The sequence below is a fragment of the Pseudonaja textilis genome, chromosome 8, assembly GCF_049901715.1.
Source record: "Pseudonaja textilis isolate UNSWEBS1 chromosome 8, rPseTex1.2, whole genome shotgun sequence".
Taxonomy (NCBI): Eukaryota; Metazoa; Chordata; class Lepidosauria; order Squamata; family Elapidae; genus Pseudonaja; species Pseudonaja textilis.
The window spans coordinates 6,520,170-6,540,704 of NC_141997.1; the positions used below are offsets into that span (position 1 = coordinate 6,520,170).

At 38.5% G+C, this 20,535-nt stretch overlaps 1 protein-coding gene across 1 annotated transcript in view; it reads right to left on the minus strand.

Annotated features, from left to right (window-relative positions):
- The window catches only part of PTCHD1 (patched domain containing 1), an 83,089-nt gene extending 63,491 nt beyond the window's left edge, over positions 1 to 19,598 (minus strand). Inside the window, exon 1 of the mRNA XM_026714279.2 lies at positions 18,157 to 19,598. Coding sequence (XP_026570064.2) covers positions 18,157 to 18,585 — 429 coding nt within the window. The 5' untranslated portion in view covers positions 18,586 to 19,598. The remainder of the gene's footprint in view (positions 1 to 18,156) is intronic.
- Between the last annotated feature and the right edge of the window lie 937 nt (positions 19,599 to 20,535).

Here is a 20,535-nt window from a genome sequence, read left to right on the forward strand (position 1 = left end):
GTAGGTTGGAGTTTGGCTAGAGTTGCCTCTAGGTCCCTTACTTTTTCCTCTAGTAGTTCATGTAGTTTACATTTAATACATGTATAATTTGGATGTTTTGGGGGCATAAGCACATACATGGAACATATCACAATCAGTCACCTGTTCTGTGAGTTTGTTTCTTTTTGCTGGTTCTTTTAAGAGTAAAAAAAAATGTTTCTTTTTTTCTATCCTTTTTTCTGCCTTTTTGTGCTCATTTTTCTACCTTGTTATTTAACTTGTTTACTGATAAGTTAGCTTTATTTTCTTCTCTATATTTTTTAACGTTTTTAAGCTCCAATTCATTTCTTATTATTTAAGATTTGCCTTATTTATTTGATTGATCTTTATTAATCCTGTTTTTCCTTGATTTCTAGTGTTCCACTCTTGTCCTTATTATTTGCCTATTTATTTATCTTTTATTTTCTGTCCTGTATTTATTTTTATTCTGTATGGGGTCTTCCCTCCCTGTCTTATTGGGACCTCAAGCTATTTTGCCTTTTCTTCCATTATTTGCTACTCCGGCCTCTTGTCATTATCTCTTCCAGCTCCACTCTGTCTTTCGATGCTTCTGTCTTTTTGGCCTCGTCTCTACTCTGGTCAGCTCTCTCAGCCTGCATTCAGCTTCCCAGTCAGCCCAACTTTACTATCTAGTCTGCTCTGCTCAGTGCGCAATTCAACAAGATCAGAGCTCTGTACCTCGATGCACCTCTTCTGCTATGCTGCCCATCTCTGCTATATGATTTCCCTGCCTCCTGATTCTGTTGTTGTGTTTCTTCCCACCCTCAACTGATTCTGTCACCACCAATTTCTCACAGCCACTGGTTCCCTTTGTTGGATGGGTTGCTCCAGGCCCTTTGTCCTCCATTAGATGGGCCACTGCTGTTCGTAATCTCAGGACAGAATTCTTAAAAATGTAGGGCCTAGCAATAAGTGCTGAGGTTCTGCTATGGAAAATGATACTATAAGAACATTAATAAGTTTGCAATCTGCTCCCTTCACAAACTTCGTTGATTTCTCAGACCTCCTGATATTGATGAAGTTCTTTTTGTGAGGATCCCTTAATTCTTATCTAAATGCTGGTTTTCACTTCATTGTTAAAAAGGACTAATCTGTACATGGTACAGTCATTCTCATTTGAATTAGTGCAGTGTGCTGTTCATGGGGCTATAACTGAGAAACATTTGGAAGCCACAGCTGGTCTACAATGACTGAAGTAGTTATGACTGTAGACAATCATGATTTTCAGTTCAAGATCTGCCAATTGGCTGTTGGGTGCAATGCAAGATGTTGGTTGCCATGTTTAAAGCTCATCATGGCTCAGTATGTAAAGATTACCTTCACTATGGACTATCAAGTATCTATAGAACATCTTCTTGCCCAATAAGGTTAATAAGCACACTATGAGCCCCTTGATTAGAGACTACCATCTTCAGGGGCCATGCCAACATGCTACTTTCCCTTCATCTAGAATAGCATTCCTCTGACAAGGTCTTAAGGAAATTGTTGAAAGCCTGGTGGTTGGGGAAGAAGGCTGCATTGCAATGACTATTTTTCTGGATGATGGGTTGGTTTTTATTGTTTTGACTCCAGTTTTATATTATAGCATATAGTGCTGCTTTTAATCTGATTTGTTTCTCTTTTAATCTCAATTATATACTGGAGATTTTTGTATTGTTCAGACTCAATTGTTTAGATGCTCCACAAATAATTACATTTTAAAAGGTATTTGCTATGTGTTATCATCTTTGAATCAAATGCAGAGAACATTTACCTTTTAAATGAGCAACCTGGATAAATCCAGCAATGACTTTTCAAAATGAACAGTTCATCAAGAAATGGTTCATTGCAAATTGTGAGATAAATAGGTGATGGACCAGAGCGAGCAGAGGCGGTATTCAGCAGGTTCTGACCAGTTCTGGAGAACCGGTAGCAGAAATTTTGAGTAGTTCGGAGAACTGGCAAATACCACCTCTGACTGGAGATTTTACAGTATCCTTCCCCTGCCACGCCCACCAAACCACACCCACATAACCAGTAATAAAAAATTTTTTGAATCCCACCATTGAGTGCAAGGTAAACAGGGCCTTGACCAATGAAACTAGAATTTCCTGTATTCTATGTAGCAATAGAAAACATTATAATATTTTAGCCTTTTGGTGTTTGTAAGAAAATGGTACTAAGGAATTACTTAAATAGAAAAGCAATTTAAACACAACAGTGAATACAAATAACTGAGTTTAAAAGAAATTACTAAGAATATGATAAATTAATACTTATGTAACTGGTAGGTATGGTATAATAATCAAAACATAACTGGTTTTAAAATGTGCTATTTGTCCTTCAAAGTCATTTGCTATTTCATTTTCCTAGTCTATGGATTTCTGACTGCCAGTTCATTCCCTTATCCCATGACTTCTGAGGAATCAATAGGCCTAGACCTGAAATGATGATCCTTTGAGTTAGAATGATAGGCCCAATTCTGGAATTATGGTCCTTAGGGAGCACCTGGGTAGGTTAAACTTTGGATGATACCCCCAATACTGAATGACAGACTTGAGAATGAAACAATGACCCCTGAGAAATGAATGGCAAGAGTAGAACTACAATAATAGACCCAGGCTAGAAGGGACTTTTACTCCACTGCATGTTGTATTGTTTCCGTTCTCTATTACATAAATTTCCGTTGTGTAAACTATGTTTATATAATAACTGTCTATATTGGGAAAATTACAAAATAGTGAATGGATATATCAGGCCAGAATGCTCCCTGATAAAGACTGTAAAGGCTGTAAAGAGATTTATAGTGTTCTATACATTCCTAATTTATAATATGGAAAAGGGTTAAATCTTGTTTAGGAAGGATGAAAGGAAAGAGGGAGACATACAATAGACCTCTTTCAGGAACTGAGCCAATGAAAAAGAACAGGTCCGTGGTAAAGCCAAACCATCAGTTACAATCATTTGGGAAAACGAAGTCTTAGCAGGGAGAAGATAGATGAAATACAAAGCACTGAGAGGAAGAAAACTGTTTGCTGATTGTCTGTGAGGAGTTTTAGGATAGAATGAAAAGCAACCAGGAACCTGAATATGCTGTGGTCTAAATACTTTATTTCCTCTTGCTCACAATTTTTTCCCATTTCTCACAAACCCTTTTTTACCTGAATGCTCTCAAATGCAAAATCATATCCATCTTATGTATGAAATACTTCTTCATGAAAAAGCATTGTATCTGTTTATGTAGTACACTATGGAACTAAATAAAGATAATACTCAATTTGTAATAATATATCATGCAGCTGGCCACAGCAAAAAACGGGAGAAGGATCTGAACAAAAGAAATAGGCAAATCTGTATGTGTCCCAGGATAATTTTCAGGATCCAATCTGGGTTGGTCGCTGGTGGTAAATTATAGTACAGAATATGCTTAAGGATATTATATAGAAACTTACTTTCTACCGTGTTTCTCATATAATAAGGCCAGGTCTTTTTTTTTTTTTTTGAGCCCCCCCAAAATGGCTAGGCCATCTTTTCGGGGGTGACTTAATTCCCCCCACTTGCATGTTCGGGCGGGCAGCAACGACTTGGATGTTGACCTCGGCGTTGGTGGGGCACTTTGTATCGTGGTCAACGCAGGCAGCACCATATCCGGGTGTGCAACAAAAGTACTTCCAAATGGCAAGCCCCCCCACCATTTCCCCACCATTTTGTATGTTTTAATATAGGCCTTAATTTGGGGGAAGGGGCTTAATTTCATTTCATGCCTATAAAACATGCTGGGACTTCCTATTGGGGGAGGCCGTATTGTTGGAGAAACAGGGTAGATCTGTAACCATATTGTATGAGATTTCTTGAGACCCTATGAAACCACAGTAGAATCGAGCAGTGGAATTCAACAAATAACATGGAGAAGGCAGAAAGGCTGTTGTTAATGACCCTGTCATTCATTATGGATGGCGATCACACTGGTGGTAAATTGCTTGGGCTGGCACAGGCACCACTCTGCTTAGTAGTAGTGCTGCAATTCAACCAGTGTAACAACCTATTTGCTAAGCACACACTTCGCATGCTCATGCACAGCATTTAAAAAAGGTCATTTTCAGCTCTAATACTTACCTTCTCCTGCAGCCCTTGTGAATAAAACAGCTGAGGTGCGGCAAATCAGCTGTGCTCTAAAAAAAACGAAATAAAGCACAGGAAAGAGCAGGGGTGGGTTGGCGGGGCCAAATGCTCACCGGAACTACTGGTTCACCCAAACTGGTCCAAACTGGTAGAATCCCACCCCTGCAAATAATCAACATTACTAACAGAAGAGTTTCTTTTGGTATTCTTAATGCAAAGGCTGGCAAGTTGAAGAAGATAAACTCTAGTATAGTCCCAGGCTAAAGCATACATGCATATTTACTTGTGCATAATAGGGCTCTATAGCACTTCAAGTTAAAAGGACACTGCTACTTCTTAAAACACCATGTCACTTCTCAGGATCAAATGACTGGCTTCTGTCCTCTGCACTTGCAGCAGAATCCCGAGAAAAAACAGATATTATGAGCACACATAACCAGGTTAGAAGTTTAGAGTTGATACTGTACTATTCATGAGATAATAACCTTATCTTGTTTTCATCGATAATGGAAACTTAAAAATTTACTAGAGAGAGTAAGTAGCATTTGGATTGATCAAACATCAGTACATTTGAACTGGGAATTAGAAGCCAATAAAGAACATATCGGGCCAGGAATTTAAATAAGAAATGGTCACTTTGACATTAATTAGTTAATGTTGGCAACACTGGGAATGAATCTGTGCCTGAAAAGATGTTGAATTAAGAGAGAACCTGATTGGGGAAAAAAATGATGAGCTAAAATCATCAACAGCAGCAAACAGAACAAAGATGTCCTGAGGGGTGATGGAGATTGAAGCAGCAGTCTTGCTCAGAAGGCTTCAGGATGAGATCTTGCTTTGCTTTGAAGGTTGAAGCTACAGAACAGACCTGAATACAGAGGCTGAATACAGATGACAAGAGCTATCTGGACCAGTTCTTCTTGGTTGGGCAAGGGAATAGTATGCATTATCTGCATGTAGTTACACCTGTTTAAAATAGGGAAGGTAGTGCCTTTGGGATAAATACTTCCCCTATTAAATATGCTAATTTGTTCCTCTAGAAAGTTTATTTCCAATGGTAATGTCAAGCTGTATCTTTGTCACCAAAGCAAATTACTATGGTTCTTCTGCTTCATTAACATTAACAAAATTGGAAGGGACCTTGTAAGTCATCTAGTCCAACCCCCTGCCGAAGCAGGAGACCCTACACCATTTCTGACAAATGGCAGTCCAATCTCTTCTTGAAAGCCTCCAGTGATGAAGCTCCCACAGCTTCCGAGGGCAAGCTGTTCCATTGGTTGATTGTTCCCACTGTCAGAAAATTTCCCCTTATTTCCAGGTTGAAAAGTTTCCATCCATTATTCCTTGTCTCGCCTTTTGGGTGCTTTGGAAAATAGCTTGACCCCCTCCTCTCTGTGCCAGCCCCTCAAATATTGGAAGACTGCTATCATGTCCCCCCTGGGTCCTTCTCTTCACTATACTAGCCATGTCCTATTCCTGTAACTGTTCTTCATATGTTTTAGTCTCCAGCCCCCTAATCATCCTGGTTGCTCTTCTCTGCACTTTTTCTAGAGTCTCAACGTCTTTTTTTATAGTTGTGGTGACCAAGATTGGATGCAGTATTCTAGATGTGGTCTTACTAAGGCTTTATAGAGTGGTATTAGTACCTCACTTGATATTGATTGTATCCCTTTGTTCAGTGGTAGGATTTTTTTTTTTTTACTAGCAGTTCTGTGGGTGTGGCTTGTTGGGTGTGGCATGGTGTGGCTTGCTGGGCATGGCTTGCTGGGTGTGGCAGGAGGATACTGTAAAACCCCATTCCCTCTCCACCCCATTAATCTACTTTCCAGCTCTTCTCCTATGCAGGGCAACAAAAGAAGACCCAACTGATCAGCTGGGACTCAGGAGTCTGAGAAGAGATGGGGATGGGGCCAGTCAGAGGCGGTATTTGCCACTTCTCTGAACTACTCAAAATCTGCTACCGGTTCTCCAGAACTCATCAGAACACGCTGAATACCACCTCTGCCTCTGTTCATGCAACTTGGGATTGCATTGGCATTTTGGGCTGCTGGCTCATATTTAACTGGTTGTCCACTAAGACTCCAAGATTTCTCTCACAGTTACTGCTATTAGGCCTAGTTCCACCCAGTCTATATGTGTACTTTTGGTTTTTCTTGCCTAAGTATAAGACTTTGCTTTTCTCTACATTGAATTTTTTAAATAAAGTTTTATTTGGGTTTTCACACATACAAAATACAAGTAAAACATCTTTTTTGAAAATAGCATGGTCCTGGGTTGAACTTCTTTATACAGACACAAAACTCAATTTCATGCTCCTTTTTGTATTCTATTCCATATCTTATACTATTTTACATTTTCTATATAGTTTTTCCCCTCTTTTAATTTTATCAATTTTATTTTGATTATCGCATCTCAATTCAAATCATTATATTTATACTTTGGCTATTCTGTTTCAATTTCATATTATCTTTTCTCATTAAACAAATTTTCTCCTGTAGTTACTAATTGGAGAACGACACCTTTATATCTTTTAATTATATCCATTCAACTCTTATTTAAACTTCAATATATACCTTAAGGTTATGACCTTTAATATAATACATAATACTTCCAATCTTCCAATCGAATTCTGCTGGTACATTCTTATAATACGCCCTATATTCTTTAAAAAAAATAGATTATAAATATATGTAATTATAAACCCTCATTCCATTCCAATTCAGTTCTATCATTAATAATCATTAAAATCTTAACATCTTTAGCATTTCTTTTCAATTAAATATCATACTTCCTTAAAGACACATATAATCTCCATAATTAATTTTTCCCTTATTTCTCTTCACATATGTTTTGTAAATCATTAAATATTCATTTTGTTACATTTATTTATTGAAGAGCATTCCACTGAATTATGATAGCTATTTTATCAAACATTTTAATCATACATTGTTTCATATTTTCTAAAATTATTTCTGTTTCTAATATAACAATACTATCTTATGTACCTTTGCAGAATCCCCTTTTCCATTAAATTTTCACCCATTATCTCTAAATAGGCCCTGTTTCTCTATATTTTGTTTCTGTCCTTTTTAACTTCTTTTCCTTTCTTTCTTCCCTCTCTTCTTCTCCCTCCCCCTTTTAACCCCTTGTCTCTCTACTTCTAATTCTCTCTTCTGCATTTCCCTCTTCTGTTGCTTTCTGATTTTATACTTATTTTTCACTCTATTTTGGGGGGGGGGGAGTTGTTTTTCCCAATCTTAAATTTTTCATTCTCTTTCCCCCCTTCCCCTTTTTTCTCCCACCTAAGATTACTTATTTGTTAAAGATGGCTTCTTCTTTGTCACAATCTTCTTGTTCTGCAGGCATTTCTTGTTGTTTCTCATAATTCCAAATCTCCATTTCTAAAAACTGAAATACGAAGCCAAAAGAACCTCTCCCTTCTTGTGCATCTTTGTACTTTTTAGGTTCCATTTTCAGTTCTTCTAAAAGTGGAGCCATTTTAAACAGTTTTAAACAACCACCTGATTGATTTTAGTCATTCAAATACAATAACTAAAAATCCAGAAATCATCAAGTAATCCAAATAGTCCCAAATTATTTGTTCTTATTTCCTTTTCCACTTTCTCTTCCTGGGGTTTTTGTTGCGATATTTCAGTTAAAATGTATCTTTTGGAAGTCTTGTTGAGATTTTGCTGTAAGTTCTTTTTAATTCCAGGCAGTCTCCTCCCTTCCAGATCCTGCCCTTTTATTCTTTTTCTCTCCTTTCCTGTTTTCAAAAACTTTTGATTATCCAGAAATCTTTATTATCCCTTTGACTTTTTATTTTCAGCATTAAATGCCTATTAATGTCAAAGTGGATTTTTTTCCTATTTCTTGCTTAAGTCTCTTAGCCGTCAGTATAAGAAAAGGAGAAAAAAAAAAACCAAATCTTTTCTCTTTTTTCTCTCCTTCGCAGCTTAAAAATCTTCTTAGGGAACAATGTTTTTTTTTTTAATAGTTTCAATTCCAGGGTACCTTATTTGTTGTTTTTGCTGTTTGACCCGGTCAACCAAAACTTTCTCTTCTTATCTTCCTCCTGCACATTATTTTCCGGTCGAGTTCTTCTTTGTGGTGGCCATTTCTGACCACTGCTACAACCGCCTTTGGGAAAGGAGTGATGGCCAGCTGGGGAGGAGAGATGTGGCTCTCCTCAACCCTGCAGGCAGTTTCCCCCCTCTCACTACCTTTACGGGGTGGCTTAGCCCCGAAACCAGCTGGCTCGGGGCGCTCCAGCAGCGAGCACGGATCGAAGCCTTGCAGAAACGAGGTTTTGGTCTGTCACCGAAGAAGCTCAAGCCAGAAGAGTCTGTCAAGATCCATCTGGATCATGAGCCTATCTTCTTGGGTGTTAGCTATTCCTGCCAGCTTAGTATCATCTGCAAATTTGGTAAGTTCCCCTTCCATTCCCCCATTTCAGTTGTTTATAAAGATATTGAAGAGTATTGGGCCTAAGAGAGAACCTTGTGGTACCCCACTGCTTACTTCCCTCCATGTAGCCATAGACCCGTTAAGGACTACTCATTGAGTATGGTTTGTCAGCCAGTTACGAATCCATCTGGTGGTGATGCTATCTACCCCACTTTTGTCTAGCTTCCCAAGAAGTAGGTTGTGGTCTACTTTGTTGAGTGCCTTGCTGAAGTCGAAGTATATTATGTCTACAATATTTCACTGGTCTACTAATTTAGTCACTATGTTGAAGAATGAAATGAGATTGATTTAATATGATCTGTTTTTAACAAACTCATACTGACTGCAAGCTATTATTTTAGTCATTTCTAGATGTTGGCAGTTTTTTAAAAATTATCTTTTCCAGTATCTATGATGCTAGGCCCGTGTTGGCGAACCTATGCCATGCGTGCTAGAAGTGGCATGCAGAGCCATTTCCCCCGGCATGCGAGAGGTCGCCCAGAAGAACCCAACTGCACATGCATGTGCACCGCCGCCTGACAGCTGAATGTTGGGTATCTGGAGCGCATGTGCAGGGGGCAGATGGGGTGCACAGGAGACACGCACGCATGCGCAGGGACACGCCACACTGAGGGTATCGTGTGTGCATGCACCGACATGGCATGCGAGGGGGAATTGTGCACGCGTGTGCAGAGGGCGTGGGGGGAGCCCCAGCATGCATTGCCTTCTGGGTGCTGGTATGCGAGCGCATGCAAGCGAGCATGTGCGCAATTATTGGCACAGGAGCCGAAAAAAGTTAGCCACCACTGTACTAGGCTGATTGGTCTGTAGTTTTCTGAGTCTGTATTATTCTGGATTAAATCCAGGATTTATTTTGGAATACAAGGCTGTCAGAATTTTAAAAAAATCTTAAGCGTTGTTTGAGAACTTAATTAAAACTGTGCCATGGAATTTCAGAGTACTAAACTGTATGTTTTAATAAAAGGCAAAACAAGAACACTTTATAGGTGGCAAAGTGCATGTGTATCTGCCAGAGTTGTGGGAAGCTGTAAATTAGCTCATGATGTCATCTGCTTTACAAACATTAAAGCATCAGCTTATCAAAGGTATTGTTCATCTTACTATTATCTAACTGGCTATAAAGAAACAAGAGTGAAAAATCAAAGAAAAAGTTTCTTTTTATGCTTTCTCTCTGAAAATACCAAGACAGTGACTGAGTAGCTCCAAAGGTTCGGTGAGTAGAGAAGAATGAGAAACAAAGTCCACTGAAGTATTTCCAAAAATCTGGAAACTGAGGGCAAGAAGCCCAAATCTTGTAGCTCTAGACTAATTCCACAGTTAAATCTATATCCTAATTCCCATGTTTAAAGTACGGAATTAAGAACTCTGGGATTAAGACCTAGTTATGGCTAAAGCTATTAATGATGAATATATAATTATTCTATGGTAATTTCAGTAATAGTGTAGAATGGGAAATGTTTTCTGTTTTTCAAAAACAGCTTGCCAATCTTCATTCTTTTAGTCTACCTGTACTTGAGATTTAAATATGTTCATTTTGGCTTTTGCTTTGAGATCCTTTGTGTAAAACATTTTGCAGGGAAATATAGTACATTGTTATTCTAAATTATGGTGTGTCATTAGACATGCGGCAATAAATAGATCACCATATAAAATTAGGGGTATTGGATTTATTTTGCTCCAGCAGACTGAGTAATCTGACAAGAATAGAAAAACATTGCCGAGATGACAGTCTGACACTTGTGACAGCCCTGTGGAACTATAAATTTTGTCCTCTAGTTGTTTACAAACTGACTTTGAGGCCAAGGACAAAGAGCAACCTGTACTTAGAAGAACTAAAGAGGATGCTTGATGTGGGCAGGGTTAAAACTCTCATGATGGAACATATTTTTCTTCACAAAGCCTCAGCCCCCTGGAGCCATGTCATTATATGAGAATTGTTACCAGAAGACTGTAGGTTCTCTCATTAAACAGAAAAAAAATCTCCTCAGAGCTTTGAAGGGGAAAATGTTGCAAATGTCAATGGCAAAAGTTCCAGATGCAAAATTTAAGAGGTTGTTTCAAAGCAAATTTATTTTTTGGCTTCTGCCCTGGTGATTTATGAACACCTGATTGCAAAAAATGACCAATTAGAAGATGAGAATATTTCATAGATAGATTGCTTTGATTTTAGAGGGAGTGTGTTACAGTTCAACAAATCCACTGATTATTGTAATAGCGGCATTGCACAAATCTGATTCTGTATAGATATCTAGTACCTGCAATAAAAAAAATCCACTCCACTGACACAACCAAATAATTCACTGCAAGATTACAGACAATCTAGAAATGAAGCATAGTATTTTATTCAGTTATGTACTTACATGTTGTAAGTAAAAAGTAAAACAAGATGAAAAGGAATTCTTGTTTCTCACTACTACTTCCTGAGGCCTTTTCTTTCTATTGTCGAAAATCAGCACCCACCCCTCTCCTAGAAGAATGAAATATTCTAGAAAATATTAAAAAGGCAGAATATTATATTTTCCTGGATGAGAAAAGGAGAAACATGTTTTTAAAGAAAAAGCAGCTCCCTGCCCCACCTTCAGCTCCAGAGTGATGGGATATGGCCCTCAGGACATGATAGGATTAGCCCTCTACCCATCTCACTACATGGCACCTGGGAAGATTACATCATCCAGCAAGATTCAACCAAACTCCCTCTCTCCCCCTCTCCCTCTCCCCCCGCTCCATTTTGCCCAGGACATCAAACCCCATGGGGTCCTGTCCACTATTAAACCATCCTTCCAAGAAGTCTCCATGTTTCCAGTGTTTGTCTTCCCACGTGGAACTAAACCCAGATGGACATTTCTTCCAACACTATGATATGCAGAGTAAAATGGTTAATGACTGGTAATCCATAATCTGAACATTTTCAGCTTTAGTGGAGGGAATGTACATTTGGAAAGTGGACAATTAAAGGTGCATTTTCCTTCCTTTTCATCTGCTAAGTTTACCTCTACATCCCTGTATCTTGGCCTCTTACAGGTTTACAATTTTTTTAAATCCTCTCCTTCGAAACTAAACCTAGAAAGGTATACACAGCTGGATTGTTCTGAATATGTAGATATTACTGGCCAATTTTTGGATGGCCACATTTGCTCCTGTTAGGTGCTTCGCCACCTAAATAGTTACTTTAAATATTTAAAAGTGTGAACAAGCACAGAGTATATTGTGAATATTTAAAAATCCATAGCTATTGGTAAGCAATGATGATGATATTACCTAAACGTGACAGCCTAGACTTGTGCTGATGCGCAAAATTCATTTAGATTTGTCAATACTCTTTCCTGTCGAGCCTTGTCAAATGTGGCACAATCTACAGTATATACAGTATTAATGTTCCAATACATTAAAACATACTGTATATTTATAAATATGGATATGCAGGGCTTGATGTTTTTTGTAGTTCTTTTATAGCATAGTGTAAAAAATTGTTCTAGTCATTTATAATCCTATAATTTCAGAGTGTTTTTGCTATATTGGTTAGTATTCTTCAATCTGTTACTTTCTAATTGTTTAGTTACTAAATTAGACATCCATTACCCTTATCGATCATGGCCATTAATCACATTCCCTGGAGCTTTACATTATGTCATATTATTGGTCACTAAGCACATTGTAGTTGCCCCTGACTGAAAGACTCTTGAGTTTCAATCACTTTTCTAAATTCAAAGATAGTGAAGATTGGACCTGGGACCGTCTGCATTTAATTACTTTCAGTGGGGGAAATAAATAAAATAAGCTGACTTTGAGGCCAAGGACAAAAAGCAACCTATACTTAGAAGAACTAAAGAGGACGCTCAATGTGGGCAGGGTTAAAAGACAAGGAGAAAAGCCAACAAATTCAATCTTATGTTGGCATGACAATATTGTCATATTTGCTGACATCCTAATAGCCATAATAGCTACTAAATATATAAGAAAAAGTACATTCCTGTTCACAAAACCTTTGTTTTATACCTTAGCAGGGTGAGGCATTTGTCACTGAGATGTTGATAAAATTACAACTCCCAAAGTCCTTCATGATTAGAGCTGCTGAGAATAATTCAGTAATATCTGCTAGTCACCTATTTCTATTCTTATTTGAATTACTTTATTTATGTATCATATTTACATGGCCACCTAACTCACAAAAATGTAATACCAGATTATTTGAGGATTATCACTTCCAGTAGACATTTACCAAATGCTAAGGTCCAAATTTATCCAAATTTTTATCCAAATCTTAAGATCCACAAATTATTCTATGGATGTTTCCATTAATTCAGTAAAGGTGAATGGCTACTAAACAGAGACATTTTAGCTTTTTGAATACAATTGTGGAGTGCCCGCAATACAATTTAGAAGATTTTTCATATCTGATGAAGATTTTAACATTTTCTTTACATGATTTAAAATTTTAAGATGAAGTTAGTATTTTAAAGTATCTATTGTACCATTTTATTCTCTTCCATATTGGCCATTTTAAAAAGTTCCTATGAACAATCACAAAACTATTTTTGTTAATCAGTTGTATAAATGATGTCCGGGATGCGGATTCAGAAACAGCAGGACTGAAATTTTAAGACTAATGCTAATAAAAATGAAAAGAAAGAGGATGTACAATTTCCAAGATTTTTTTTTAGCAATTTTTCTCTCAGCAAAGGTTCATTGGCTACATAATATTTCAAGAAATCTGTTGTATATTGTGAAGTCTCCATGGGTGAAATGCAATTTATTCATGTCAATTAAGTGTGAAAAAAGATTTGCATCACATGCAAATTATATATCGGCAAAGGCTGTTATTCAGAGCCACTTGAGTGCATGAAAAATGGGTCTTTTTTGCTAAAAGTGTTCAAATTCTGGTGGTTAATAATTCTGTATGTCTATATTTTTGAAAATGAAACATGTATAAGTTGCCGAAAACACAGGAAGTAGAGTACAGTAAGTATTGCCAAGCTGTTTCTTTAAAATTTCTGGGCTTTACAAGTAGATTGGGATCCAGTTCTAGTAAATATGTGATAAATATGAATATGAACAAATCCTTGGATTAAAGATGAATTCTAGATATAAAAAGCTTACTCTGAGGAAGAAAAGATGAACTGTAATTGTTGTTTAAGGGAATAAATCATCTTAGATGAATATCTTGAAATGACAAAAAACAATTGATTTACTTTTACTGCCAGAGGTGCTTGTGGAATTGTCTGTTCATGTGCCAAAATAACTTCACTGACTTGATCCCTATCCACATTGATTTGAGTGGAATGCAGCTCTCGTCTCCTGGGCAGCAAAATATCTAGGATCATTCATGAATACCAGAACCAGCATCCTGTAGATCTTAGGATAGTATTCTGAGGATTATAGGTTGAGAATTTAGATTGAATATCTTGGTAGTAATACACAAGTGTGTAAATAAGCAAAGGAAAACAAAACACTGCTTTAAAAAGTGAATTTACTGTCATAGATTATAAAGAATCCACCCTGTATTTGATACTAAACTGCTCAGTCTTGCCTTAATAATTGGGCTCTTGTTCCAATTTTGGTTTTAACTTTTGACAAAATATCCAAAATCAGCATAATCAATTGAACAGATTGAATAAACCGCCCACAGACAATATGCTTACTTTCATTCTTTGATAAAGATTTCTAATCAGAGTGATCCTAACGGCAGGTGACTCTTGTTAATGCTAGAAGGCCTATTATGAGAATTGCAGTTCTACATATCCGAATACCAGCTGGTAGAACAAGTCCCATCTAGGTTTCTTTAAAAGAAATGGGAGAAAATATTTGTTTGCTTTTAGATTCATAGGAAAAAAACCATCTAAGTCCATTGCTTCCCTTCAAACCTCTTATATTTTAGTCAGATATAGCTGATCAAAAATGCAAATTGTTTTTCAGAAAAATAAAAAGAATTCCAAGCAGGGTACTATGAAGCAAATCTAAGGTAAACATTATAAAACTGATACAGACAGGCAGGCAGGCAGACAGACAGATAGACAGACAGATGGACGACGGATATTACACAAGGTAACTACTTTCAAAGTACTGTTGTCAAATGATATCTCTTATTCGTTTGGGGCAGTTACGCTCCCTTTGTTGTCCAGGCTAGATTATAGGACAGAATATGGTAATTCTTCAGCTAGTTAATACCCTAAAATGAATTTCAAACAAGAAACAAACAAAATTGCCACCTCACTCTTAGTGATGATACAATAATTGCTTCTGACAACAACAGCAGCAAAAAGTTTTTGGGTCATACAATAGTAAATTCTAACAGTTTGATTCTATTGGGAAGCTACTGCTCAGAAATTCTGTTGAGATTCTATTTTTTAAATAAATATATTGTTGTACTAAGCACACACTAATTAATAAGTAAGAAGTAGATTTTATTTAACACAATGAGACCTCTGAGTAAGTATGCATAAGATAGTCCCTGATAGTTCACAATTGGGAAAGAAATTTATGTGACTGGAATTGATTTTATGACCTTTTTTACTGTGGTTATTAAGTGAATCATGCAAGCAGTCATTAAGTGATTCTGATTTCCCCAATCAACTTTGCTTTTCAGACAGTTGTAAATCACAATCATATGACTGCAAGATGCTGCAACCACTGTAAATGTGAATTAGTTGCCTAATGCCCAAATTATGATCACGTGACTGGGGGTGGTTAACTTAGCGGAAGGTCATAAGTCACTTTTTCTGAAACTTTGAAAAACTGTTAAACAGTCATAAGTCAAGGACCATTTGTAATAAGAAATATGGTTGTTCATTAAAAAAGCCAATTGTTTTACTGTTAGAACAACCCTCTGTCAGGAAAAATTTGCCCTAAAATTAGTGTCTTTTTTAGCATTTTGCCTAACAAAAAATGGAAGCAGCTGCCAAGGAGTTACTCCCATACATCTGCAAGAGAAGGTATAAAATGTTTCTCAATATTATGTATGAAGGTTTAAAAAATTAATTACATTAACTTAGGCCCAAAACCAAAATAAATGCAAAACAATTTCTTCATTCCTGTATCTTCAAACAATTAGAAATATATACTTAGAAATATTTAAAATGAAGTCAAAAATTAGCAGCCAACGTTCCAGAACAGCTTGATAGTCCTACACATGATTTCATGGTCTTTTATTTAACACTGGAGAATAAGCAGCAGATGGAACATTACTATCGGAGATCCACCTTGATCTGGAAGACCTTTCAAAGGCTGATAAAGTTTAGATGCTGTTTCCATGCATTTTTGCTTCTCTGCCAAGTCTGATTCATTACTTCAAAAATAGTTTTCTTACGTCCCAAGATTAACATTCATCAACAGTAAACAGATCTGAATCAAAACTATTGGACCAATAGCACAATTTGTTAATCAGATAAAAAACACAATGGCTTTAGGCTTTTAAATTAAAATTTAAATTTAAAATACTGGGTGGGGGATGGAAGCAAGACATTAGTAACTTCAGATTTTGGTAGACTAAATCATTTTCATCTCTTACAATTGAGATATTTCAGATACATTCAAATATTTGGTTACACCATTGGTGCCAATGTCAGCTTTTTTGACATGAGAATTGATGAAAAAGGGGAAATTGGTTGCTGACTATTGGAATATATACTAAATATAAATATACTAAATATAAATATATTAAATATAGTATTGAGAGCTATACTTAATCTTAATATTATAGTCAATAAATTTCTATTCGGACCATCTTTTCTAAAGGGATCTTTTTTACAAGTGTAGCACAATCCTATGTGTGTAATTTGGAAGTAAATTCTATTTTGTTCCATGTGGGTTACTCTCCAATTAACAGCATTAGTTATTATAACTTTAGTTCATATCTTTTTTCGCTATGTTCTTTTACTGCACAATTCAGTATCATTTTGCTGCAAGCTATCAAGAATTGTATTTTTTTTTCCTGTCTCTACTTGCTTAAGTCCAACCTAGAGCATCTTTCAAAGACTTAGGCCCTATGCTTGACAGAACATGGCACTAATTTACTAAAGGAGCAATTAAACCAAGCTTTTGACAATTAAGACTAAAGAACAAAAGGTAACATTTAATGTACCTGATGGCTTCAACAGTTTCAAGAGCCGATGGTATTGAAATAATAATGGTGCATAGTTGACCATTATCTTATAAGTTAACAATAACTATTTTAGATTACGTTGAAAATGATGCAATTTTCAATTAATCTCTATTCTTTTCAATAATTTCTGGTTTTATGACAATTTTATTTATTTGAAAAAAGATAGTTATTTATCACTATAATTGTGGTTGGGTTTCTAGAGATAGCACACCAGAAAAAAATCTTTACTGACATCTGCTTGCAATGTATTTCAGAGTAAATATAAGCAGTATATTTCTGAGGGTTTTCTTAGTTGACATTTTTTTTTCCATATGAAGACATTGGTTATAACTACTACGAGTGTGTCTCTCTCTGGGTGAGAGAAAGTGTGTGTGTTGTCTCTGTACGTGTGTGAGAGAGAGGGGGGAGGGAGAGGGAGAGAGAAAAAAAAAGAAAAAGGAAGAGAGAGAGAGAGAGAAAAAGAGAGAGAGATGATCTGTAAAGGCTGATATCATGGATTCCATTGCAAATTTTTTAGTAGAACTGGAAGGATTCTCTATAAATATGTATTTTCTCATTGCAAGAGATACTAAAGGTCCAATGATTGTGATTTTGTAGTATGTCATAAAAGCTTATAAAAATGTTGTTTAATGCTAAAAAGTAAATGTGGATGGTCAAAGCCCTCTCTGTACTTTCTTTTCATCAACTTGATCTTGATTCCATCCATGCATTTTTCATATTTTTATCTCAAACCTGTACTGAGAAGTATGCCGCCATTGTAAAATAAGACAATATTGACAAAAATATTGCAATAAACAGGACCTTTTATACAGCTCAGGAACAATTCAGTAAAAATTTCTGCATTACATTACCCAGTACACAAAGAAACTATATAAACAATGACTTCTTCTGATTTCAAATCTTGTGCATGTAAAAGTAGCATGTAGCAATTTTCAAAATTATGTGATTAGAATGCTATGAAACATTTTAGAAACAAAACAGCCCCATATTTAATTTTAAATTAATTTGTATAGCCATTGTAATCAAAGGATCCTCTTGACTAAGCTAAGAGTAACCTACAAGTGTTACCCATCAATGTTGAAGTTTAGGTTGAACTCCAAATTAGTAAATGTGGTTGTCACTAACTCAGCTTATACAGGAGGAACAAGAAAAAAGTGCAATTCTTTCATTCACAACCCCCCCCCACTCCCTTATCACCTCTGAAAAGGAGAGGGAATCTGCACAGGTATTCTCCTCTGCAACCCATAGTTAACCCAACTGTTGCAGAACTATGAATTGCAGATCAGAGCAGAGAACAGCTACAGCTACTCAAACAGACAATACATGACTGAAATTCCATTGGCCAGTTACCTCTACACATTTTTAAGGATCCATGTAGGAAGGCGAAGAACGGATTTCAGCAACGGGGTGGAGAAGAAAGAGGTGACTCATCAGGAACTGCTAGTCCTTACCTTTAAGATCAGATCCGTGTGATGTTGGTCCAGCATGTTCGCCTTGATAAAGGATGTGATGATGACTCTGCCGTATCTCCCTGGGGTTTGCAGGTCGGAATACAGCCGGTGCTTGGACCGGTTCACCGGGAAGAGGCTATTGACCAGGTTCCTCTCGATCTTGGCCAGGCTGTGTTTGGGGGCCAGCAGGTGTTCCACGCTCTCCTCGATCTGGTACTTGCTGAAACTGGCCCCCAGCAAGATGGAGATGAGCACGGGCGCAGAGGCGAAGAAGACCGGGTGGCTGGCAACGAAGTGGCCGAGTCTGGCGAAAGACGTTCTCAGCCCCCTGTGCAAGACCTGCCGCAACATTCTAGTGCAGAAGCAGCTCAGGAGGGCGAGGTGCGCACGACGGAATCTGAAGCTCTCCCAGAGCCCAGGCAAAACCATCGGGGAGCCCAGGCAGACGGGAGCTTCCCCTGCGGGCTGAAATTGACCGAGCAGGAAACCCGCACCCCCCCCCCCGCTTTCTGCGCGGTGGGTGCTAAAGCTCTTCGCCTCCCTCCAGGCTGCTGAAGGGAGTTTCCCGCCGCCTCATTGTCTGACTTTAAACAACAACAGATATTCCGAAAGGGAGGAGGGCGGGAGCAAAAAATAAAATCAAAATAAAAAAATCAAAAAGAAATCTAACATCGGGGTGGGGGGTTTGCTGGTCAGTGAGGAAGCCAAGATCTCATTGGTGGCAACACCTATTTCTTTTCTTCACTTCTTATGGTGGCAGCTCTTTCTGCCAAACCAAGTGGGTGGGTGAGGATTGTTTACCCGGGAAAGATATGGGGGAATACAGAAGGTGGCGGGGTGGGGGGCGGTTTGTCGGTAGACACACTTGCTGACTAACTCAGTAAAGCACAGAAGAAAAGCTCCCGAGAAAACCCTGAGGCTACGGCTGATTACAAACCTGCAGAACTGAATGGGTGGTTTTCCTCCCCCATCCGCGCCTCGAATCGAGGCCAGAAAAGAGGCTCGCCCCTGCCTCAGCCACAAACCCCGAAAGTGGGAGAGATGGGCCGTTTCAAAGCCCTCGTCGCCACTAAGACTGAGCCGGAGTTCAGGGGCAGTTTCTTTGCCGGCTTTTTCATGACAGTTATTCAGCTGTACGAGAGGCTGGTGGCTCAGAACGGGCGACTAAGCGGAGCAGCGCCTTCTCGCCCCATCTTCCCAGACTCATTTCCGGCACTGGGCTCTGGAGGGTCGCACCGGATTAATATTAAACAAGAGAAGACAATCCTACCCCCTCCCACAGTGGGGGCAACTTAGCTGGAAGCCCCGGTTGCTGACTGTCAATTGCCAGTGGCCAATCCCGTAAAAGGAGCTTCCTTGATCCTCGTTCGGGGTTGCAGTTTCAAGGAACCTATCCCGCAACTGGGATGGCTGTAAATTGTTATTACTTAAAAAAAAAAAAACCCACGACCGGATCCTCCTTCAGGTGAGGTCCAGGTCAGCGCCGCCGGCATGTCCCATCCAAGCGAAATAGCTGCTGCCCACCAGCGTCGGAAGATCACCCAGGGAAAGGGGGCAGCGACCATCCAACGGATTCCTGATGCATGGCAAAGTTTTCGAGTCTCACCTTTGAAGCAGTCCCCGAAGAAGCCCGTTTGGGAGAGGTGGGCTTATCCGCACACAAGTCAACGTGACTCCCATTGTTTCCCGACCGGAGCAGCGCAGAGATAGAGTTTGGTGTATTTCATTGGTTTCAAGCGATTGCTCTTCTTTGTCAACGCATGGCGAGGATTCGGTGGTTTAAATGCCGGGGATCAGAAACGTCTGGGCAATTCCACGAATTCCCCTCTCTGACTTCCCTCCCACTTGCTTCTCTCGCTTGCTCCATCTGTTTGTCTTCTGCTTCCCCCCCCTTCTTTTCGCACTGATTCTGTCTGCCTCGCTCTTTCGGTGCGACGCGGGCTCAGTGGTCTTGCTGGTGCGAAACTGCCCAATCTCTTGCCTCAATGGGCATGTGCGAATGCTTTGCACATGCCCATTAACAAGGTGACGCCGCACAGAAGCCGGTGCCCTTAACTTTTTGCCCGGAGCTTGCCTAAAATCCCCCCTTTTCCCTCCAAGGAGGGAGAATGGAAGTTAGTACTTGTGCAGATGAGCGCTTCTGTACCCGGTCCAAAAGCAATGCAGTAGAAATGGGGGCCTGACAATTACCAAACAAGTAATACTGTTACTATTACTACTATATTATAGAAAGTCAGTCTCTACCCCTCCTAGATGAATGAAATATTTTGGGAAATATTAAAAGAGGCAGAATATTGTATTTTCCCAAAGGGAAAAATGGAGAAACATGTTTTTATAGACAGAAAGCAGCCACCCACTTTCCTTAATAGCCCACAGCAG